The 25,821-nt window shown below is 41.3% G+C and overlaps 1 protein-coding gene across 5 annotated transcripts; it reads left to right on the top strand.

The window, feature by feature from the left end:
* The first annotated feature begins 500 nt into the window (after positions 1–500).
* Positions 501–12,764, top strand: LOC123444712 (probable LRR receptor-like serine/threonine-protein kinase At1g06840). Of its 5 annotated transcripts, none has more exons than XM_045121524.1 (21): positions 501–808; positions 2,001–2,102; positions 2,528–2,675; positions 3,151–3,222; positions 3,568–3,639; positions 4,698–4,841; positions 4,933–5,004; positions 5,118–5,189; positions 5,522–5,596; positions 6,785–6,853; positions 7,089–7,157; positions 7,224–7,295; positions 7,449–7,535; positions 7,617–7,685; positions 8,728–9,224; positions 9,871–10,023; positions 10,693–10,979; positions 11,198–11,249; positions 11,458–11,708; positions 11,861–11,995; positions 12,156–12,764. In XM_045121524.1, the coding sequence occupies exons 2-21, from the start codon at positions 2,003–2,005 to the stop codon at positions 12,504–12,506; spliced, it is 2,847 nt and encodes a 948-aa protein (XP_044977459.1). In that variant the 5' UTR covers positions 501–808; positions 2,001–2,002; the 3' UTR covers positions 12,507–12,764. The 5 variants fall into 5 exon arrangements, with proteins under 5 accessions (XP_044977459.1, XP_044977458.1, XP_044977461.1 ...); XM_045121523.1 differs by having other exon boundaries at positions 501–813; XM_045121526.1 differs by lacking the exon at positions 501–808 and adding an exon at positions 1,788–1,882.
* Positions 12,765–25,821: the final 13,057 nt, after the last annotated feature.

Here is a 25,821-nt window from a genome sequence, read left to right as displayed (position 1 = left end):
TTCCAACTTACTTACTACCTTTGTACTCACGGAGGCTCCGTGCAATTCACCCGCAACCCGCAGTGCAGCTTTTGTTGCACCATCGACCTCACCCACCACATCACCGAACGAAGAACAACCGTGCCGAGCGCGCAGCACCACCAGCGGAGACCGAGGTCAGCTTCGCTACCACACAGCAAAATCCACCACCAACCAGCCCCAAAACCCCATCAACCACGGGACGGGATGGATGATGATGGCACGCACGCACGCACGCACGGGTGTGAACGAGGGAAGCAACCGCAACAATCCACCCCTCCTCACGACGGATTTGTCCGGGCGCAGGCAATCCAGGCTTCCGGGAGGTTTGAAAGTCCAAAGCCATATCGGCACGAGCAGCGGTCGCACGCCCGTTGAACGAACCGCGGCCAACCTTCCTCCTCCGCGCGCGCCACCCCGACGCAACCATAGAATAAAGCCGCGGGAATAAACTACTAGCGCCGCTGCTGCTGCTGCTTTACTAGTACTACTAGTGGCGGTGGTGGTGGTGGTGGTCAAGGCCCTTCGCTCCTCCCTCTCTCGCCCCCACACCCGCTCGTCGTCGTCGTCCGAGCTCCACGCCCCCACCAACCCACTCGCTCGCCGCTGGCCCTGCCGCGGTTGTGAAGGGGCGGGTGGAAAGCGGGGCGGCAGCAACAGTGGCTTACAAAAGGCGGAGGCCCCCCCTCCCCCTTTCCCTACAGGGTAGCAGTCGCCGTCGGGGACGGAGCGCCCGCGCCCGCGTCCGCATTTGCTCGACCCGGCCTCTCCGGTCGCCGTCCTCGGCCAGGTAAGGTATATATCCATCCGCTGCTGCTGCTCATCCTCCTCTCCGCCGTATCGGCCGAGCTGTGCCGAACCGAATCGATTCTGTTCAGTCGCTGTTTCTTGTTGGGAGCGGGGTTTGTGGCCCGGTTTCTTCGGTTGGTTTGTTTCTCCCTCCCCCTCTTCAGGCCTACTTTGGTTTATCCCAGGGAATTGGAAACTTGTAGGAAATCAGATAACATGTATCTTAAATCCTACAAGCAGGGTTAGAAAAAAGATGTCATTTGATTCACATCATATAAGTTGCTTACGTTTATTTTCCTCTGAAATGTCGAGCATAGGAACCGATCCTATGCAGGAACAGGAATCCATTCCTATGAACCAAAGGGCTCTAAAGAAAAAATTTCTACAAGAATCTTATCCTATGTATTTTCAGTGAAATCTCCTCCAGACCAAAGGGAGGCCTCAATCCTTTCTTCGTGATATTTCTGCTGGGGTAATTAAGGAGCTCACTGATTTTCCGGTCGCGAGTTGGCTTCAGGTTTTTTGCCCTTCAGAGTAAAGTCTCGGTCCAGGGTTAAGGTCACGGTTTTGTTTCCGCATCTTCTGTTGTTCATCCATCATGGTTTTCTTGGTTTCTTGCTCCTTTTTGGGTTCTCGTACTTTTCCAATTCCACCTTCCATTTCCCAAAGGTAATCTATGTGCGTGTGTGTAAACTGAAAACGGACAAAGTTACTTTGGGAGATGCCGGCGATAACCAGCCAATACCTTGCGGAAACGTGGACGCGATTGCCGTGACAAATTTCACCAGCAGTCCCTTTTCATTAGTCGTTTATTTACCACCCACTCTGTTTACCTTGTGCGCGTACGCGTCATCGACCTTATTAGCACGTCGGCTCAAGCCTTGATTGCTGATTAGGATGGTCTTGCCGTCACTGTCAACGCATAAATTATCATCAATCCGCGGTGTTTAACAATCACGTAGTAGTATGCGAGTTGCATTATTTTTCTCCGGTCAATGAAAGAGAGTTGCTTCATTTTGATCAACCCTCCCTCTGGGCCGTATCTATCTTCTCCGGAACAGCAGAGTTGGGTCAGGCACGTTGTTGTCTGTATTTCAGAATCAGATTCAGTCGAAATGCTTTCACAACTTGTTTCTTCGGAGGCATCAATCTTTTGTCACTGATACCAGGCTGCTGCTAATTCTCTTGAACAGGCATGGCCGGCTCAGGAGGGTTCTCGTATGCGGCGATCCTGCTTGCTTTGTGCATTCTCCATGTGGACGTCGTAAGGGGACAAGTCACCCACCCTACTGAAGGTAACCTCGCTAGTTGTTACTTGCAAATTGATCTTCTCAATTGCAATTGGCTCCTGATTGTTCACTGTCAGCTCATAGAAGCATCGGATCCCGTTCCCTTCTACATGCCCTGCCTGCGCGGTGCAGATTTAGTTAGACTTTGTTTGTTTGTATGTGTGGACATATTGAAAGTATCTTTCAAGAGCTCGTTCTTCTCATCTTGTGAAGATTCCACTTATGCGATGTATATATGCTCCAATAGTATTCAGTTATGCTGATGAACTAATCAAACCAACCAACCATACATATAGCTCTCAGTGATACAAATGTTATTCTAGTAGTTAGTAGCCTAGTGGACATAAGTTTAACTACATGGTGGTTTTTGTTGAGATCGCATATTAATATTATCCTGCTGAAGATTAAATAATTATCTCTCTTACATGCAGTAAGTGCCCTCAAGGCTATCAAAGGCAAGTTAATTGATCCTATGAACAACCTTAGGAAATGGAATAGAGGAGATCCATGCACGTCAAATTGGACAGGAGTCATCTGCCACAAGATACCCAACGATACGTATCTTCATGTAACAGAGCTGTATGATTGACACACCATCCTTATTTCTATCGCACTTTTGTTTTTTCTCCACCATGTTAATGGTTTGCCACATAAAAAGTATTCCGTCTACTTGTACAGTGAGCCCTCTGCTGAAGCAACTAATCTTGCAAGTCGTAACAAACTGCTGCTCACAAATAATAGCAACAACCACAAAAGGAGCTCCCAAGTTAAATTATACCAAACCTTACAAGTCACCAAATTCCCCCAATATTTAACATTCTTTTTTAGCATTATCAGTACTGTACTCCTCTTGTTTACTGTTTCAGACTAAGTTTGCAATTCCTGGTCAAAATAGTGGTCATTGGCTGATGCTTTTATTGCTTTACTTTACCCCATTCTGTGTCTTCTAATCTGCTTTTTATTCATTTATCTATCATTTTTGTATAATGCATACTATATTGATCATGTATCATGTCCCGTTCTGCTTAATAATGCATACCTTTTGCCCATGTAGGGAGTTGTTTAAGATGAATCTTTCTGGAACTTTGGCACCAGAGGTTGGTCTTCTGTCTCAGCTGAACAAGTTGTAAGTATAAGAAGTTGCTAACTGAATTTAGTGCATTCAAGTGGTTCTTTAATATTACCTGAAAAAGAAAACATGTTTTCCCTCCAATATTGCACCTCATGGCCTCCACTTAATGTTTTCTTGTTGGAAGGGAACCACTTCATGTTTTTTAAAGTGAAGTGGATTTTGAGCAAGACTCAGATTCTCTGACAAAATAAGCTTATTAAAACTACATAACAAGACAAAAAATTGATAGATCTTGTCCCATTTGAACTGTTTCTTTCTTTATTCTGCATCTATGCTTTTCAGGCTGTGCCATTAGGTACCCAACATATTGAGCTAACTTCTATTTTTCTGTTTTGGAAGGGATTTTATGTGGAACAATTTGACTGGTAACATACCGAAAGAGATAGGCAATATCCCAACACTCACTCTTATGTAAGTTCCTCTTATCTAAACTAACTTTTGTACTGTTTTTTCAGTATGGATATGACCACAGTACTGTTTGTCTTGCAAGGCCACGGAAGTTTAAGCACCGAACCCTACATGTTGAAAATGGCACAACATTTACCGTCCTTTTCTCCAATTTCTCCATCAAAACAAAATATAGGCCCATGTATCTGATTCAACAGTTGGGGTTAGCATTTGTGTTTTGGTCTCATCCTTTTTATTGTTTACACAGGCACAGTGGTTCAATCTTCTATTTTTTATTGAAAACCTTCAGTAGATGGGCTAAAAACAACCTGGTTTTGGACTACAAAATTGTCAAATTCGTATTTTCTCTCAAATATACATGTACACTAGCACTGAGCCCGTGCGTTGCTATAAAACCACAAAAATAGCGAGTTAGTGGGTGGCATGGATGATCATTGGGGAAGCATTTGTGTCATCAGATCACTGCATGGTTCCAGTTAGGGAAAATAAAACAACAAGATTGGGAGAGAGTTGCAGACAGCGATGCCACGGAGCAGCTGAAATGGCCACGTGAGAGCCATTGCAATATTTGAAGCGAGATGAATTTCAAATTTTGAAAAGTGGGGGGATGGACATAGGGGAAGAGATACGACACGAGGAGTGGTTGGGTAAGAAAGAAGGTAGCAGGATGTACGAGGTCTTTCGTTGTGTTACAATTAAGTAAAATTCTTCACTCCTGTATGCTACAGTATAGCCCGCGGAGAGTTGGTTGGGTATGGGTAGGGGGCTCGAACCCAGAGAATTATTTTTAGTTGGTGTCCTGCATTTATTTAAGTGTGCAATTTACATGAGTGTTGGCCTCGCATGCGAGTAAGAACACAGTGAATCTTTCCTCGTCGTGTGGCAATATTTGTTGTTTGGGCTAATTTCCTTGCCCTTCTATATTCATTTTTGTCCAAACATAAATATGTGTTACTGTCTAGTATTTTTCTTCAATTCTAGCATGGAAGATGAGTACAATACTCTAGACACAAGTAAACATTCATAATAATCTTCATTGTTGCTACCTCATTTTTATGCAGAACTTTGAATGGTAATCAACTATCTGGTTCTCTACCAGATGAGATTGGCTATCTCCAGAAATTAAACAGATTACAGATTGACCAAAATCAGATATCTGGACCCATACCTAAATCGTTTGGTAATTTAACAAGCATGAAGCATTTGTAAGTTTTAGGATCATAATCTTCTCACTTCATTCCTAGGCTGCCTCTTATTTAAGCATTGTTATAATCTTGACTCTTCTTTTATCTTTAGTCACATGAACAATAATTCATTAAGTGGGAAAATTCCATCTGAGTTGTCCAGATTGCCTGTGCTCCTTCATCTGTAAGTGGACCTCTGCTTTTATTTTGAGTTCTGAGTTTTTTTATTTCTCTCCCTGTTATGCATTGTGCAGCATGAGTTCTGTTTTAAATTGTCTCATGCTATTAACTGTGCAGGCTTGTGGATACCAATAACTTATCTGGACCTCTTCCTCCAGAATTAGCGGAGACACGTAGTTTGAAAATACTGTAAGCACATCTTATATACCCAGTTAGACTTTGGCATAAAGTGTGTTCTGGTTTCTTTCAGAGAATATATGTATATATCTGATGCTGGTCGCTTGATGATTACTTTAGTTTTGCTCATCTTAGGAGATTAAGTAATGCTGCAAATTTCAGGAGTATACTATGATATAACTTTACTGGTGTATTAAATGTCATTTAAATCTAATTTGATTCTGTCTACTAAATAATAGCGAATATTTTTCTCACTCAGAATGTTTCCCTCCTTTAAGATTAACTTGATACTGCTATCAAGCTAATAACATGCATTTCTTATATCTGTATCTTTCTACTTCTAGTCAGGCTGATAATAATAACTTCAGTGGAAGTTCCATCCCTGCTGCATACAACAACATACGGACACTGTTAAAGCTGTGAGTACAATGCCTTTCTTCGTACCATCCTATCCTTTATTTTAGTATTTGAGTAAGATGCAGGGGACTGCATATCATGCGAAATCATATTAAGAAATATGCTTACGTAGGTAATCATAAGTTGGGTGAAGACAAACTTTGTTTGAAATGTATGTGTTCGTGTTGAGACTTGAGATACGAGTAAGCCAGAAGCATATTCTGTGTACTGGGGCTTCAGGTGTACTAGTGTACTAGAATCCAAAGTAGCACCTCCAGAAGTCTTGAAAAACTTCAATGGAGAAGTTGGCAACACTGACACAACCTACATCTAAGCTTGTACTCAAAATCTTATATAATCATGGACAAACAAAAAGGGAAATCATGCTATGGATGCTGGATATAACTGAACTAAAAATTCTTCTGCGCATTACTATTCTTAGCAGGATTTGTAGTTTTTTGTTTCTCGATGCGGATAATTTAGATATGAAAAACTGAGGCTGGTAGATGATGTCTTCTGTGTAGTGTTGTGGAAAACTTTTCAGTTTTTTCTTGACTTTTTAGACATGCAATTTTTTGGGGCATCATTTTGTTAAGAAGAGAATTTTTCTAGTTACAAGTTGTTTGGCTGTGTGCATCACATGATGCAGAGGCCGGTGGTTATCCTTCTTTTCTAAAAAAAAGTTACAAGAGCTGTGCAAAGCTATGGCAAACATATGCCAGATTGTGACAAAAGGGAATAAAGCATTGCTCACATGGAAAACAGAGTAAAGGCTACTCTCATGCTGGTTCATGAAACCGGTGGTGTAAAACTCGGTCCCCAACCATGATGTCTGAAGCCACTTCCTTCATACTGCAGTCCGCAGTTCTTCCTCTGGATGACTCTCATATAGCAACCAGATCAGGATGCACTCAGTCCACATTTCTAGAGATCTCTATAATAGTAGTTACATAGGTTATTTTGTTTCTCTTGAGGGGCGGGCGTTTGGATAGACGGAATTTCTTTTGGGTTTGTTGAGTTCAAACAAAAGTATATGTTAAGTATTTGTGAAAAAGTGCCTATGCAATAAGGCCCTATTGGATAGGGGACCTTTTCCCAAATACCTAGGATTTTTTTTATAAACTACTAATCTCAATAACGTGCATTCTCTATCATATTTAATTCAAATTTAGATGTATGTTCAACTTCATAATCCTTTTTCATTTCCCCAGGAGTCTTAGGAATTGCAGTTTGCAAGGAGTTATTCCTGATCTAAGTGGAATACCTGACCTTGGCTATTTGTAAGTCCAGCTCAAATAAATGCTGCACTTCATTTTTCATTCTTACTCTTTCTGACCATATTATCAGAGATTATCCTTTTTATTGTTAGTTCATAGCACTAATTTTGGAACAATCGCTTTGTCCATAATATTTTTTCTAAGTAATTTATCTTTCAGTAAGAAGATCATCCATTCAGTTTATGATATCCAGGAGATTATTCTGTATCCCTTTGCTAATTCTGGCATGCACTCGCAGGGATCTTAGTTGGAACCAACTGACAGGATCTATACCAACCAATAGACTCGCTTCAAATATCACCACGATGTATGTTCCTCTTGGTAACCTTTTATACTCTTTAAAATAACCAAACTAACTTCTATTTTTTGACAGTGATTTATCACATAACTCTCTTAATGGAACTATTCCGGCAAACTACTCTGGGCTGCCTAATCTTCAGTTCTTGTAAGTAACTTGATTTTCTGCTTAATGAAAAGATGAGCAAAGCCTTTGCAAATCCTCTAAAAAAACTGATTGCACTTTACAAGTACAAGTATGTCTGCCAGCACTACTTTGCTACTTATTTTGTTAGAAATATATGAAGACGCCATTTTACAGGTCATTTGAAGCGAACAATCTAAGCGGCGCTGTTCCAGCGACAATCTGGAGTGGTATCGCTTTTACGGGAAACAGAAGCCTTGTTCTGTATGATACTCTTTGTATATGTACTTTCTACTAATCTGTTTGTGATGTGCATGTGTAATGTATTTTTTTCCAATAATTCAGGGACTTCCAAAACAACTCCCTTGACACTATTCCGGCTGCATTTGAGCCTCCAAAAGCTGTCACTCTACTGTATGTTCTTTCCCATGGAAATTTTCATTGACGGTTTGCACTTCCTGCACATGCATACATATAGCACAGGTTTAGCTGTATAATTTGCTGGGAATATGGAAATTTCATTGCTACTAGCTAATGCATACCTATAAAAGAAACAGATTCCTCATAAAAGAAAGTTAAGGTTAATAAATATCCAATAATACGGACAAATATAATATTAATTGAGAGAACTCCACTCTAATCCGCGAACTTGCCCAAGGGTTCACATTACAAGCCTGAACTTTGATTTGGTCCAGTTTACCCTCCCCCACCCCCCAAACTCAGAAAACCGTTCACAGTACCCCCTCCTTGATTGAGAGTTTTAACTGTTTCATTCTTGTAGGCAACAATGGCACGTCAGATTTCCCCCCTCTCCACTGTGCCATGTCATCTCTTTTTTCTCTTGTAGCTATTTTTTTTGGAAAAGTCGAGTTTTGCAGGAAAATTGTACATAAAGTTTGAGAGAAATTTGTTGTTTGAGTTCCAAAATTGAAACTGCATAAAAATAATGAAACAATTCTAGGAAATCAGGAATAATTCAGTGACCTAAAGGCTTAATCTAAAATTAACACATGGTTTGGGAGAAACCTGATGTTTTAGTTCCAAGTTGAATTTTGGGTCCGAAATTCAAACGGCACACAACAAATTAAAAAATGAAGCAGTAAATCAATAATAATCCAGTGAGAAATGTGGTAAAATTTCAGCTCAAAGTGTCATAAAATTTGAGAGAAACCGAGTATTTTTGTTTCAAGTGTGAGGAGAGAAAATAGATGATGTGGCAGAGAGGACGGACAAAAGAGATGATGTGGCAGAGAGGACAGAGAAAATCTGATATGCCACTTCTGATTAGGATGAAACCGGTCAAGTAAGAAGGAAGGGTTATTGTAAACAATTTTTGAAGTTCAGGGGGTAAAGTCAACTATAACAAAGTTTACTTCTCTCGATCAGAGGAGCTTTATAAATCAAATCATTTCTCTTTCTGGTGTGGCAAATAATTGTTACCATCATTATGCCGCAGGCTTTCTGGAAACCTCGTATGTGTCACTTCTAATCCAGCTCGAGCAGCCGGACTTTGTCAACCCACATCTGTAAACGAAGCACCATCTGGACATGGACCACAAGTTAGTTTGAACTGTGCTCCTTGCCCGACGGATAGAAATTATGAATACAGTCCATCATCCCCTATACCTTGTTTCTGTGCTGTGCCCCTGGGAGTTGGATTTCGGCTGAAGAGTCCAGGGATCGCAGACTTCCGCTCCTACAAAGAAGCCTTTGAGATCGACTCGACCTCTGTATTGGACCTGAGTATTTACCAGCTATACATTGAGCAGTACACATGGGAGGCCGGGCCAAGGCTGAATATGAATTTGAAGTTGTTTCCAAATAACACTAATTTATTCACGATATCGGAAGTTATGCGGCTCAGGCAATTACTCGCTGGATGGGAAATTACTCTATCAGACACTTTTGGTCCGTACGAGCTTCTCAATTTCACGCTTGGTTCCTATGCATATGGTATGTAAACTTCACTTTGCACCAAGGGATGCCATTCATAATTTTAACATATTAAACAAATAGTTGAAATGTATGATCCTTATGTGTATTTATTTTGCTAAGACAGGCGATGGGATACTAGCAGAACTTCTGTTGCTGTTTATATGCTAGTAGAATTCGAAATCCATGAATTATTAATTGATTCTCCTAGCATATGGAATAATATTTGTTATTGATAACTATTGCATGCAACATGATAATAATAATATTTTGCCTTCTTCCGGCCTATATGCCATGAATTTTATGGTGTTTTTATTAAGGTAGTTTCCATAACATGAAAGTTTGAAAATGGGCGTACCCTTGTTAATATCGCTAGGATTTCTCAAAGAAGGGTCCTTCACAAGGCACTTCGTAAGGTAAGGGAGATTGAGGAATTTAGGATCCATACCCTAATATGTTTCCTAACAGATGGTAGGACCCTCCATGGAAATGGAAAATGCTGAGAACTTTTCAAAAGGCATGCTAACTTAATGAGGAATTAGAGTACATTTTTCTTATTTTAAAATTCACCACTGGATGCTTCATACTTGCACTAAAATACTCCATCCTTTTTCTATGATCCACTTGTTTACTGTTTCGCCTCTGTTCTTTTTTTTTGTGTGTGTAGATTTTCCAACTGTGGTGTCATCAGGTTTAAACAAGGGCGCACTAGCTGGGATTTTGGCAGGAACAATAATTGCTGCTATCGCAGTTTCAGTGGTTTCTACACTTTTTATAGTGAGAAGACGCTCAAAACGTCGAACAGTTTCAAGGCGCTCATGTAAGTCGGTATATTTGTTCAACAAACATAGGTTTTCATGTGCTGTGTATTAAAATCTTGTTGTCTGATAAATTAGAAATTCCTTGCTGCTTTATCTGGTCACTGGTGCTTAGGAGCATTTTTTTTTTAGTAGGAAGTTACTCTTTTACAGTCTTTTTGTAATACTGGAAATTGTATTTAAGCTGTGAATTTTGTTGAAGCGTATATGTGGATTGTCTAGCCCTTTCTATCAGTTCGGACTTTTGATTGCGTTGTCTAGCGTATGAAGCTTAATATGGTATCAGAGTCCAAGGTCTTCAGTTTAAGTCCTGGCTTTCACAATTTATCTAAAAAATTGTTGCTGCCCCCTTTGTCCACGTATAGGCCTCTTGAGCCATACCTCTGAGTCTATCCACGTGTTGATTTCCACGTCACATGTGAGAGGGGGTGTTGAAGTGTATATGTGGATTGCCTAGCCCTTTTCATCAGTTCGGACTTTTGGTTGCGTTGGCTAGTGCATGAAGCTTAACAAATTTATCATATCATTTCTGACTTGACCTCATCAAAATGCATTAGATAGAGTTCTAAAGAACATCTGATATGTTTCGACTTCATGGCAAGTAAACTTTGATATTGCAGTGGACATTAAAATTCAATCCACAACATCTGAATAAGTTGATAATTTTGCAGTACTGTCGAGGTATTCCGTCAAGATTGATGGTGTGAGATCTTTCACATTTGAAGAAATGGCTACAGCAACAAATGATTTCGATGATTCAGCTGAAATTGGTCAGGGAGGTTATGGAAAAGTCTATAAAGGAAAACTAGCTGATGGAACAGCCGTTGCAATCAAACGAGCACATGAAGATTCTCTGCAAGGTTCAAAGGAATTTGTCACGGAAATAGAATTGCTGTCAAGATTGCATCATCGTAATTTGGTATCTCTGATTGGCTATTGTGATGAAGAAGATGAGCAGGTGTGTCTCAATTTTCGAATCATTTACATAGGATCAAATATAGTGTTGAAATTCTCTCACAATCCCGCACATTATGTTAGAACTATATTGGTTATGTTGTGCTAAACGTGCTTATGATTAGGGTTCTCCAGTTACCTCAGATTTGGTGAGCTTATAATATATGGAAGAATATCTGCAGATTGCAGTAATTGTTGCTCATAAATGATTGTGTTTTGCAGATGCTTGTGTATGAATTCATGCCAAATGGCACTCTACGTGATCATCTTTCTGGTGAGTAAGCGGGAAGTTGCACATTCAAGTTTTCTTAGCTTCTTTTCGCCCCATCCATCTTTGTGTACGTTGAAGTCGGTCATTATCCCAGCCCATCTCCCGGAATTTATAGTTACTGTGTTTATCAGTGATGCATGTTGGTATATCGTGTTGTTGTGTTTGATCGTTGATAAATTAAAGTCCTAATCTTATGTAACACTTTCTGCAGCAACTTGTAAAATACCTCTTAGCTTTGCTCAGAGGTTGCATGTTGCACTGGGTGCTGCAAAGGGAATCCTCTATCTACACACCGAGGCAGATCCTCCTATATTTCACCGTGATGTTAAGGCCACCAACATTCTATTGGACTCCAAGTTCGTAGCAAAGGTGGCTGACTTTGGTCTTTCAAGGCTTGCTCCGGTCCCGGATATTGAAGGAAAATTGCCAGCTCATATATCCACTGTTGTTAAGGGCACCCCGGTAAGTCTCATTATCAATGTACCAATATCTGCACCCACAATAATCTACTTACTGCTGTTCCATGCCGCACAATAGGAAACAGCTGAGCATACTTATTCAACTTGTAGCGTGCAAGTTTGGCTCATCACATCTATCCTGTTTTCTTTTGCCAGGGCTATCTTGATCCAGAATACTTCTTAACCCACAAATTGACAGAAAAAAGCGATGTGTATAGCCTTGGTGTTGTGCTGCTCGAACTATTGACCGGGATGAAGCCAATCCAGTTCGGTAAAAACATCGTTAGAGAGGTACGGAGGTTCCCACCCTGATCCGCATCTAATGTATATTTCAATTTAACTGTTTGCAGATGACAAACAGGGTACAGTCTTACATTTTAGCTTTTGAGAATCTTTTTTGACCGTTCAGTAGTTTTACTAGTGACCTATTTAAACCTGATCCTTAATGTAGGTGAACACGGCTTACCGCTCCGGAGACATTTCTGGAATCATCGACAGCCGAATGACCTGGTGCCCCCCGGAATTCGCCATGAGGTTCCTCTCCCTGGGCCTGAAATGCTGCCAGGACGACACCGACGCGAGGCCTTACATGGCTGAAATTGCCAGAGAACTCGATGCCATCCGGAGCGATTTGCCCGAGGGAGAAGATATCATGTCGGTAACCTCCATGGAGATAAGCTCCTCAGGCACGCTGACCCAATCTACGTCGAACTCCTTGATAACGACCACCGGGGAGCATTTCGATATATCGCATGCCTCCAGCAGCGGCGTCCCTTCAAGGATGGCCATGAATCCTCGCTAGCGTCGCCGCGCCGATGTTCTTCGCATTGTAAATGGGTGTGGACAGTAGGCAATAGCTTTGTAGAATTACCGCTGGTCCGGCCTGCCCGTCGGTTTCTTCGTCTGTATATGAAATGGTCGTTTTTGTTGTTGATGATGTGTGTTTGAAGATCAGGGGGTTAACTTATTGTAGGAGGTGTATTTGGTAGACACTATTGACGAGTGCAAATGATGAATGCTAACTAATTCTTTTCAGCTAAGATCATATATTGGCTGGAAACTCCTTCCATTTCACTCTGCTTTCTAGTTTTGAAGGTGTACAACCTCGTCAGCCGCAACCGCACAATCCGCGGCAACCTTCTCCCGAATCCCACCCGCTTAACCTAAAACCTCTTGAACTGGAAAGCCGCACGAGAAGGAGGGTGTGGCATGCCGTCGAGAAGGGGACCTCCTATTCGCAGCGCGTTGCGGCAAGGAGTCGCGCGCCGCACAGGGGTAGCGCCCCCGGAACATTTTTTGAAATTCCAGAATATTTCTCAAATTCTGGTAACTTTTTTTTTTGGAAAATCCGAAACATTTTGATAAAATTCCAGAATTGTTTTTCAAATTCCGGAACATTTTTTTAAGGTTCGGAACATTTTTTTCAAATTCCGAAACATTTTTCAAATTCTGGAACATTTTTTCAAATTCCAAAACATTTTTTTAAAATCCAGAACATTTTTTAAACAGAAACAGGAAAAAAAGAAAAAAGAAAACGAAAAAAAGGAAAACCCGGTTCAGGGAATCTTCTATAAACTTCTCAAAACCGCAAAAAACCGGCTGGAAAAGTCTAGAATGTTCCCAAAACCGGCTGCTTGAGTGGGCTGGCACAATTCACTCGCTTCAAGAGGTGACATGTGCGAAAGACCGACATTTTGACGCAGTAAGCGTCAAATAGATTTTCCGTCGAGAAGGGGACAGGGGTCAGACATAATGGTAGGAGGGACACCCTGGGCCGGGCCCCTCTGAGTTTTATATGTAGACTAGACTACGGGAAGCGTTGGAAGCCTGGAATAAAAAGACCCACGTGTCGAGGGAGTCACAAGTTAGTGAGCGCTTCTTTGGGAGATTCGCAGCAAGCACTCCCACACACCGCCACTTGATGCGTTCTCAGCCGTCGCCACATGTCGCGCTCTGAGCGCTTCCTTCGGATTTTTTTTCCGCACGCGTTTTAGGCTTTTTAGATTATCATTTCTTTCGATTTTTTTGGTATTTCAATTTTTCATCGGTCTTTCTTAGTTTTTTGATGGGAAAAATCGCAAAAATATATTCCTGTTTTTTTTCACGAGAGGCACGATTTTGCTTCCGTAAGAGACTAAGAGGCACGATTTTGCAAACCTGAGAGGCACGACCGTGCCTCTCGGAAATGAAAAAACGTATTTTTTTGCGAGAGACATAGTTTGCTTCCGCGAAAGCAAGGTTTTGCTTTCGTGAGAGGCACAGTTTTGCCTTCACGAGAGGCACGATCGAGCCTCTCGAAAAGGGAAAAAATAACGCATTTTCTTTTTTTTTCATGAGAGGCATGGTTTTGTTTCTACGAGAGGCACAATTTTGCCTTCGTGAGAGGCACACCCATGCCTCTTGAAAAGGGAAAATAACATATTTTTTTCGCGAGTGGCATGATTTTGTTTTCACGAGAGGCACGGTGTTGCCTTCATGAGAGGTACGATTGTGCCTGTCGGAAAGGAAAAGAACGCGTTTTCTGGATGTTTTTCCTATCGAGAGAGGAACGGTTTTTTTTGTCCGATTTTTTTCATGAAAAAAATTCATCAAAACCTATCAACATGGGATCTACTTTCAAAGATCTCAACGCAAGAAATTCAACGGTGAAAACGGTTCAAGATTTGGATGCACGGTTTACGAGATAAAACGTTTTAAAAATATAAATCTAAAAAAAAAGGAAAACTCTCAGGTTGCGACAAGTGACACGCATGCAGTACACCACTTGTCGCAACCTAGGAAGGTGGAAGTGATCTCTGAAAGGAGTACTCCCTAATTAGTGATTTCAAGGTGTCGATCGCTCGATCCCAACGAGATAGGGAGAGATTTTCTAAAAAAAAAGATAACGACAAATCCTCAGAAAAAAAAAGGAAACGAGCGATCCGCAGCTAGAGCTTTCTTTCCTGTTGGATCACGAAGAGCCCAGCTGCCCAGGTCCCGACTCCCGAGCCCTAGCTACTGGCTGCCGCCGATGTCGCCGTAGTGGCCGTACGGGTGTACACGCACGCAGCAGCCCTGCAGGAGAGACACACGCACCAGCAGGAGAGATGCACGAGCCCTACACTACTCGTCGCCGTCCTGTGGTAATTGGCTAATTGCCTTCCTGAATCCTGATCTGAAACGATTTCAGCAGGCCTGGATTTCAGTTCATAACTAGAAATCAGTATGCCCTTATCAATTCCTCTCCTCTCATTCATGTGCACAACTATAGACACGTACAGTACAAACTACAAAAAATCTGAAATTTGGCCATCAAGACTCAAGACATCAGGATTCAGGATCAGGTATTGAGGTATGTTATTCTTACGACAGATTTTTTGGTTCAGAGCTGGCACCGTTCAACAACTGATGCAACATTTTTTTGGTTTTCAGCATTGTGTTTGTTGTCATGCAGGCTAGCAAGAGGAAATATCCATCGGGTAGCGACAAAAGGAAAAAAAGAAGACAGTGAAAAATTTGATAAACTCACAACACGGAGGTATTTGGCAATTTCTCAAGCCAAGTAATATTGGTGCTTCGAGTACTTCGCCAAACCCACATGATGCGTTGGTGATTGTTGCCATAGTGGAAGAGCAACTGACTAATGAAAATTCGGACTCTGATCAGCTAGAAGAAAATATCAACTCCAACATCGACAATATCAATGTAAGTGGCTCTGAGAATGTAGGCAATTCATCAGATGCACATGCCAAATCTTATAGTGTTGATGAGCAACCAGTTTATATTGTTGATATTTATGATCCAAGAAATCGGGACAATCTTGATAATAAAGCAAGAGATGTCTTAGTTGAGAAAAGTTTTGTCAGAGAGGATAAAATGAAATACCATGTAGATGATGACGGAAGACATTTTTCACTCATTATCATAGAAAATTAAGCAATAGAGAGGAACATGATAGGAAATGGCCAGTTTATTCAAAAGATGTCAACATTTTTTTTTTTTGCTTCTGTTGCAAGATCTTCAAGTCTAGCACCAACAGGATTCAAAGTTCCTTAGCATATGATGGATTAGGACATTGGAGGCATATTAGTGAGAAGATTAAAGAACATGAAAATATCATTGAGCATATTAATAACATAAACAAGTGGAATGAATTGAGGGTTAAACTGTGGAAAGAGGAGATAATTGACAAGGAATTGCAACATCAAATAACAAAGGAGAAAGAACGTGTCAGGTCAGCTTAATTTGCTTAAACATGTTCCTAGTTTGACCGTGAAATCATTGTCCAATACTCGTCGGGAGAGTAGAATCAAAAGTGTTACAACAATAAGATATCAAGCGAGTGAGTTAAGGTCAGTTTTTTCTCAGTTACGTCATGCTTCTGACACTGATCCTAAGGATAAAAGTGATGCAAAAAATTTATTTGATGCACTTGGTCGCTTTGAGTTTCTAGTTGGTATGATTATTTGGCATGATATTCTATTTGCTATAAATAAAGTTAGCAAGATGTAGCAATCATCAACCATGTGCATCGACTCCGCTTTGAAGCAAATAAAAGGTATAACATAGCCTTTTAGAAAGAGCCGCTAAATTAAATTCTCTTTTAGGCGAAGGAAGTATGACCGCTTTACCAATAGTTGAGACTCAATCTGGAGATGTTTCCGCCTATATTCCTACTAATGTAATCTCCATTACAGATGGACAAATATTCTTATCGGCGGATCTATTCAATGCCGGAATTCGACCCGCTATTAATGTGGGTATTTCTGTTTCCAGAGTAGGATCCGCGGCTCAAATTAAAGCATATTTTGAGAAGTTCAAAGATGTGGGATTTTCTTCCAGTTTGAGCACCGCTAAAGGTATTGCAACTGAAATGGGAATAGAGCCATTCTTTCCAGTGAAACATCGTGTTACGAGGAAGAAGCAGTTTGACGAAAATGATTGTCAAGAAGAAATTTTAGAAAGTGAGAAGGCTTTCCGAGTTAAATATTTTAATGTTTTGGTTGATATGGCAATCAATTCTTTGAATGATAGATTTAAAGAAGTCATGGTGTTTAAAGATATATTCAGATTGTTAACTCAGGCACCCTGTAGTCATTAAGTGACAATGAACTTGAAGAATGTCGTATAAAATTTGCAGAAACTTTTTCTTTTAATGGTTCATCAGATGTTGAGGTATATGATCTTATTTCTGAATTGAAGATTATGAGATTCATTTTGTCAGATGGTGCAATGTCTCCTATGGAGATATTCAGGCATGTTACATAAGTTGATTGTTATCCTAGTATCTCCATTGCCTATCGCATCTTATTTACTGTGCCTGTGACGGCTGCATCGGCTGGAAGAACCTTTTGAAAGTTGAAGTTATTAAAGAATTATTTAAGGTCAACAATGACTCAAGAGAGGTTAAATGGTTTGGCTACATTATGCACCGAGAAGAAATTATTGAATGATATTGACATCGACCCCCATCATAAGTGACTTTGCGTCGTGGAATGTTAGAAGACATTTTTAAGGTAATATGTACAAATTATTTGCTACGCATACTGATTTTGGTTGCATCTAAATGTTACTGATAATAATTAATATATACGTTTAAAAAATATGTGTGTGTGTGCGCGTGTTTTGAATCAAACTATATATATGTATACATATATTATAATGACTTATATATTAAGGGCCCCCAATTTTTAGTTTACCCCGGGACCCCGAATTCTCAGGGGCCCTAAACGGTAGGGAGACACGGGGTACTCCCTCTTTTCTGGTTTATAGGGCTTAAATTTGAAATCTCATCAACCAAGGTAAATTGTGAGTGGATGACAATAATTTTAACTAGTCAATGAAATATTTCTCACATTTTTAACTTTTGAGGCAATAAATATAGCATCCTCTCTCTCATTGGACTTGCATTGTGCATGTATAAAAAGATGCATGCATAGCCACTAATTTTATTTCTCTTATCTGTACGAATTGAATATGGCATGAGACTCAAAGCACTTTAATTTAATTAGACTTAAAATAAGCTTAATATAATAAAAACCTGAATTTTTTGAGATGAACCTATAAAATGGAAAGGACGAAGTAGTAGACAACAATCCAAGAGTTGGGATGCGCCTCCTTCTACTCCACCATGCATAACACCCGGTCCAACCATCTTGACCAGCATGGGAGCGCCACGTGCGTTAGACCACGTGCAAAGACGACCATGAAGATACAACTCTTTGAGCTTGCAATCATTTAGGAAGCGGCAAACTCTCCCCATCATGTTGCAGTGAAGATTGTATTCGTATTGAAGTCACCACAGGCCCACATAGATAACTAGCACCTCTCACATCCTGTCGAGAAAAGTGATCTTGTCTGCGTCCTCCTACGGGCCGTACATGCAAGTGAACCACCAATGGTCTAGGGAAACATTTTTGCTAAATGACACTTTTATTAACTCAAAAGTAGCATCAAGGGGATACATAAACATGATGAAAAACACCCGACCTTTTTTGCATAGCTAGCATACGTGGGAGCTGTAACCCGCAATGACCACGCGAGAGATCTCCTCTCCCTCGACCAAGCCCAGAGTTCACAAGGAACGGAAGAGTAGTACAGGGCTCGCACTATGATCTGAGTGCCATTATCTTGGACTGATCAATGGCGTGGCGCCGTACTAAAATGCAAGTGGTAAAAATCAGGTGATAAATTGTTGGTGTTGCCAACAATTGTTTCTTAAATAGAAAACATGGCTTTGTTCACGTGAGAAATGAGCTTTAATTCCGGTTCTATTACAAACTGGGACCAATGTGTGCATTAATCCCGGTTCGTGAGGCCACGGCGCCAGTCGGGCGAGGGTCCCGGTTCGTGTGACCCCTTTGGTCCGGGTTCCAGACACGAACTGGGACCAATGGTCCTCGCTCCTGGCACAACACCTTTAGTCCTGGTTCATGTCTAGAACCGGAATAAAAGGTGAGTCTTCTGTCCCGGTTCATTTGAAGTGCTTTTCAATTTCAGAGTCATTTAGCTAAAAAAATCAGTAAAAAATGAAAAATATCAAATAAAGTCAGAAAGGATTGATGATGTGGCTTTGAATGGTGCATGTTGAAAGCACAAAAAGTCTGGAGTTGAAATAAGTTCAAAAAATAAAATCCCTTTGTAACAGATGAGTTTTCATTCAAAACCCTCATACTTCGAAAGAGATTGTCCATTTTATACACGAAGTGCCTCCAATTTTTGTCGTAACCCTCTCAACTTTTTAGCACATGCTATGTGGGTGAAATGATGATACCATACCAACTTTTAACCTTTTCAGAGTTTATTTGTAGTGTTTTTCAATTTCAGGATTATTTAGCTCAAAAAATCAGTAAATGCATGAAAAATACCAAATGAAGTCAGAAATGGTTGAAAATTAATGATGTGGCTTTTAATGGTGCATGTTGAACGCACAAAAAGTCTGGAGTTGAAATAAGTTCAAAAAATAAAATCCCTTTGTAACAGATGAGTTTTCGTCCGAAACCATGATATTTCGAAAGAGATTGTCCATTTTGTACACGAAGTGCATTCAACTTTTGGTGTAACCCTCTCAACTTTTTAGCACATGCTATGTGGGTGAAATGATGACACAATGCCAACTTTCAATCTTTTCATAGTTCATTTGTAGTCCTTTTCAATTTAAGGGTCATTTAGCTCAAAAAATTAGTAAGTGCATGAAAAATCAAATGAAGTCAGAAAGGGTTGAAAATTGATGATGTGGCTTTAAATGGTGCATGTTTAATGCACAAAAAGTATGGAGTAGAAATAAATTTAAAAAAATGAAATCCCTTTATAACAGACGAGTTTTTGTTCGAAACCCTCATACTTCGAAAGAGATTGTCAATTTTGTACACGAAGTTATACAGTTTTTGTCATAACCCTCTAAATTTTTTAGCACATGTTATGTAGGTGAAATGATGATACCATGTCAACTTTCAACCTTTGAGAGTTCATTTGTAGTGCTTTTCAATTTCAGGATCATTTAGCTCAATTTTTTTTAGTAAATGCATGAAAAAAATACCAAATTAAGTCAGAAAGGTTTGAAAATTGATGGTGTGGCTTTCAATGATGCATGTTGAATGCACAAAAAATCTGGAGTTAAAATAATTTCAAAAATAATAAAATTCCTTTGTAACACATGAGTTTTCGTGTGAAACCGTGATACTTCGAAAGAAATTGTCCATTTTATACACGAAGTGCATCTAGTTTTTGCCGTAACCCTTCAGCTTTTTAGCACATGCTATATGGGTGAAATGATGATAACATGCCAACTTTCAACCTTTCCAGAGTTTATTTGTACTATTTTTCAATTTCATGGTCATTTAGCTCAAAACAAATCAGTAAATGCATAAAAAATACCAAATAAAGTCAGAAAGGGTTGAAAATTGATGATGTGGCTTTGAATGGTGCATGTTAAACACACAAAAAGTCTGGAGTTAAAATAATTTCAGAAAAATGAAATCTCTTTGTAACAGATGAGTTTTCGTCCGAAAATCATACTTCGAAAGTGATTGTCCATTTTGTATACGAAGTGCATCCAGTTTTTGTCGTAATCCTCTCAACTTTTTAGCACATGCTATGTAGGTGAAATGACGACACCATGCTAACTTTCAACCTTTTAAGAGTTCATTTGTAGTGTCTTTTAATTTCACGGTCATTTGGCTAAGAAACAATAAATGCATGAAAAATACCAACTAAAGTGAGAAAGGGTTGAAAATTGATGATGCGGCTTTGAAAATTAATGATACTAACTAAAAAGAATGAACTAAAAAGAATCAACTAAAATATTATCTAAAAAAGAATGAACTAAAAAGAATCAACTAAAATATTAACTAAAATTATCAAAATATTTATTTGTTAAAAAGAATGGACTAAAAGGAATCAACTAAAAAGAATCAAGTAAAACATTAACTAAAAAGAATGAACTAAAAAGAATGAACTGAAAAGAATCAAAAAAATATCAACTAAAAGGAATTTTCATAGAGCTTTTTTGTTTAAATCTTTAATAGCAAACTAAAATAACAGAAAAATGCTGCCTACTCGGCCACCACGGCGTGCATACGACTAAAAACTCTACACACTAGTTGGGCTAGGATGCAGGCCTGCAGCAGGTCCAGTAGGCCCATAGGCAGAGAGAGTGCATTTAGGCCCGTAGGCTTGGATAAGAGAGGAGCTCGAGAGGGTTGGCGCACCCGCGCTTATAAACCACCGTCGACGCCCCTCAGCTAGCGAGGTGGGACTAAACATTCACCCGCCTCACGCCGCATGACTTTAGTCCCGGTTGGTGGCCTCAACCGGGACTAAAGGCGGGCCTTTAGTCCCGGCTATAGCCACCAACAGGGACTATAGGCCTCTGCTTCCCGCCCTTTGCGCTGTTGAAAATGACCTTTAGTCCCAGTTGGTGGCTGAAACCGGGACTAAGGGAGGGGGGTCTTTAGTCCCGGTTGGAGACACCAACCAGGACTAAAGGTGGGGCTATATGAGCGGGACTTTGCAGTTTTCCAAATCCATCTGATTTCTTCGATCTCCTCCTCTCCCCTGACGGCGCCGAGACCACCTCGACGTCGCTAGGCTGCAAGATCTCGTCGTCGCCTCCCCGAGCCCTGTCCCGACGCTGTCCCCCGCTCCCCTCGCTAGCCCGCCCTACCCCGACGTCGTCGCCGCAACCTACCCCGACGTCGCCTCCCCGAGCCCTGCCCCAACGTCATTGCCGCGCCCTGCCCCGACGTCGCCGTCGCCGTGCGCTCCCCTCATTATCGGCCAGCCCTCCATCTCCATCACTCGTCGCCCTCGGTGAGCTCCTCCGTTGCGTGCTCTGCTTGTCGTCGCCGCCCGTGCATATTGCTCTTTTTTTGTTCATACAAGTTACTGTTAATAGATTGAGGAAATAGGATGATTTTAAAAGGCGAATAAGTTTAAATATATTCCCTCTCTCTAGAATGATATGCATCTAAAATCCTTGTTTGGGGTAAAATGGCGGGTGAGAAATATCATATGCATCTAAAATCCTTGTTTTGCTCTCATCATTTGAGTTAAGTGAATGTTATAAGGAAGCGACAAATTTGCAGTCACCGAGAACCAAATATTGAAGTTTTTCTCATACAAGATGAGCAATGAAACTCAAATGAAAATATGGTAAAATAATCCTCTATTTTTGGCTTTAAAGATGAGCAAAGACACTGAAATGAAAATAAAATAACCATTTGTCTTAACAAGATTCAGAAAGCAAGCATGACACGAAGACACAAACAAATATATGTATGAGGAGGTCATTATTTGCTACCTATAATGGTCGATCGAAGCTAAACATACAAAAAGAAAGTCATGCAAATTTCTGATTATTTCTAAAATATTTTGTTCTCATTGTCCAGAAGCAACACTTGCTGGCTTCCCAGAATCATTTTTATTAATGTTTTACGCAAAGCAAGAAATCAAGCAAACCGTTATTCTAGTTATCCCACAAAAGCAATGTCCAACTATGACCCTCTAAGAAAATACTTCATGTGTCCAGTACTATACCTGTTGGATAACGTAGCATAAATTCAAAAAAATTCCTACGCATATTCAGATCTTCCTATGGAGAAACCAGCAACGAGATAGGGGTGAGTGCATCTTCATACCTTTGAAGATCGCTAAGCGGAAGCGTTGCTAGAACGCGGTTGATGGAGTCGTACTCGTAGCGATTCAGATTGCGGTGTGATTCCGATCTAGTGCCGAACTACGGCACCTCCGCGTTCAGCACACGTGCAGCTCGGTGACGTCTCCCGCACCTTGATCCAGCAAGGAGGAGGGAGAGGTTGGGGAAGAACTCCAGCAGCACGACGACGTGGTGTCGATGGAGAGATGTAAGTGCATCTAGTGCCCCTTAGTGATTTTGGTGGTTTGAAGACTTATAGGTTAAGTATCTAATGTGTTTTTAAGTGTACACAGGATCTATAAGTCATTGAGGAGTTTGAGATATTTGAAGAATATCGACCCCTAAAAATATATGTCTTCAGTTGAAGAAATTGGTCTGAAGCTGAAGAAATGAATCGCGAAGAATTTGCGATGAAATTGATATTCCTCATGAAGATATTGATATTGAGAAGATCGGTGGTTCCTGAAGAAAATCGTTCTGAAGAAATTGAAGCGTGAAGATTTTTGTTTTCTGTTTTACTTTCTTCGCATTTGATGAATAGGAACATCGTACTGTTAAAGGGGGTCAAAGTAACACTATGGAATGGATTTCCTCATGATGCTCAACCCAAGCCAAATCCTACCAAAAGCCTCAAGTGAGGAATATGAGTGACATGAGGACTCTCACAGTTGAGAGTCCCGACCGTTTCGATAAGCCACGCCAAGTCACTGATCTTATCCACTCCAACGGTCATATTATTTAAGGGCATTAATGTCAAATCATGTCGGGATGCTCCCATGCTTTAAATAGCCGCCCCCCACAACCACTAGCTGGTTGGCTGCTCCGCTAGAAACTGACACTTGTCATAAGAGCAACCCAATTCCTCAGAGCTTTCGAGAGTAAATCATCAGTGAGGAAATACACCACCCACCGAAACCACAAACCAAACCTAGTGATTGAGCATCACTGAAGAAGTTGTTCCTGTGTGGGACTAAAGCCTTTTACCTTTGAGGACTGTGCATCCTCCAGACGGTTAGGCGTCATGGTCTAGAGCAATCCAGCAGTCAATTGTGGATCGCCGGGTGACCAAGTTTGTGAGGGTTTGGAAGTCTGCCCTGAAGACTTACCACGAGTGTTGGGCGAGGACTGTGTGTCCTTAGCTCAAGGAGAATACGGTAGGGACTGTGTGTCCCGGGACTGGGTGTCCTTTGGTTTAAATACCAAGCCGCTCCAAACCAGATGTACAACTGTCACAGCAGTTGGAACTGGGTCATCAACAACAGTCTTCACCAAGAATCGGGTTCTAATTCCTCAACTCTTTACATTCTCTGTATTATGTGTTGATGACTTTCACTGTGACTGTTTGAAGAATTTGCTGAAGACTTTCTCTGAATTTCCTCAACCCCAAATTCTTCACTTGAGTAAATCATCATCTGTATTCTGCGTGCCTGCTTGCTGTGCAATCTGTTTTCATAATCTTCACTCTGTAATACTGCTATTGTGAACGATTGCACAACTGATCCTTAACTGTTTCCGCTGTAAGTTAGTCATCAGTGAGGAATTTCCTCAAAAGGAATTTCCTTAGTGATGAAATTCTAAAAATCTCCTATTCACCCCCCCTCTAGTCGATATAACGCACTTTCAAGAGACGAGGTCTCCCGGCAGGGCTTCGCCAAGCACCGACAGAGAGGAGGAGGAAGAAGGGCAGGGCTGCGCCGAGAGAGAGGGAAAAGTCTATCTCCCAATGGCCAAAAGTGCCCGGTATATATAGGGGAAGGGAGGGGTTGCGCCCCCTTGAGGGTTTCCCCCTCCCGGGGCTGGGGGGGGGGGGAGGGGGGGAGGGGGGGGAAGCCCTAGATGAGGGCTGGTGCGGCGGCCAAGGGGGGGAGGAGGGGTGTGGCGCACCCCTGGTGGCCTTAGGCCCACCTGGCTTAGGGTTTGCCCCCCCTTTTCTCTCCCCTGCGCATTGGGCTGAGTGGGGAGGCGTACCAGCCCACCTAGGGGCTGGTTCCCTCCCCCACTTGGCCCATCTTACCTCCCGGGGTCGTTGCCCCCCTTCGGTGGACCCCCGGGGCCACCTCCGGTGGTCCCGGTGCTCCCAGTACGTTACCGGTGATGCCCGAAACACTTCCAGTGTCCGAAACCATGCGTCCTATATATCAATCTTTACCTCCGGACCATTCCGGAGCTCCTCGTGATGTCCGGGATATCATCCGGGACTTCGAACAACTTTCGGTAACATCGTATAACAATTCCCTATAACCCTAGCGTCACCGAACCTTAAGTGTGTAGACCCTATGGGTTCGGGAGACAGGCAGACATGACCGAGGCACCTCTCCGGCCAATAACCATCAGCGGGGTCTGGATACCCATGGTGGCTCCCACTTGCTCCAGGATGATCTCATCGGATGAACCACGATGTCAAGGATTCAATTAATCTCGTATACTATTCCCTTTGTCTGTCGGTATAGAACTTGCCCGAGATTCGATCGTCGGTATACCAATACCTTGTTCAATCTCGTTACCGGTAAGTCTCTTTACTCGTTCCGTAGCACGTCGTTGTGTGATTAACTCCTTAGTCACATTGAGCTCATGATGATGTTCTACCGAGTGGGCCCAGAGATACATCTCCGTCACACGGAGTGACAAATCCCGATCTCGATTCATACCAACCCAACAGACACTTTCAGAGATACCCGTAGTGCATGTTTATAGTCACCTAGTTACGTTGTTACGTTTGATACACCCAAAGCACTCCTACGGTATCTGGGAGTTGTACAATCTCACGGTCGAAGGAAAAGGCACTTGACATTAGAAAAGCTTTAGCATACGAACAATACGATCTAGTGCTATGCTTAGGATTGGGTCTTGTCCATCACATCATTCTCCCAATGATGTGATCCCGTTATCAATGACATCTAATGCACATGACCAGGAAACCATGATCATCTATTGACTAACAAGCTAGCCAACTAGAGGCTTGCTAGGGACACATTGTGATCTATTTATTCACACATGTATTACTGTTTTCTGTTAATACAATTATAGCATGAAGAATAGACGATTATCATGAACAAGGAAATATGATAATAACCATTTTATTATTGCCTCTAGGGCATATTTCCAACAATACCCACCACAATGCTCTCTTCCAAACATCTAATGAACACCATTCAGCATATGAAGTCAACATTGTAGTAGCAAGGTAATATCTTAACAAAAGTGTCATGCCCATCTCTTACAACTATTATCCACAGCTTTCTAGTTGCCTTTCAACGATTTCCTGACTCCTAATCAACAAGAACCAAATTCCATGAGTGCACAAACCTGCATATTCTTGTAGGTGACACTCAGAGAGACAAAAAAACTAATCCCCAAAAACAAATCGCCGCTAAAAAGATAGGAATTTGGAAAACCAAATAGACTGCCTCATTGCATGTTCTAAGGAAGTCCTGAAGAAATGACATGAAGATAGTACACAAGCAATATGGCTAATTAGGAAAAA

This window comes from Hordeum vulgare, chromosome 3H (genome assembly GCF_904849725.1).
Source record: "Hordeum vulgare subsp. vulgare chromosome 3H, MorexV3_pseudomolecules_assembly, whole genome shotgun sequence".
NCBI lineage: Eukaryota > Viridiplantae > Streptophyta > Magnoliopsida > Poales > Poaceae > Hordeum > Hordeum vulgare.
This window is presented reverse-complemented; position numbering and strand designations above follow the sequence as displayed.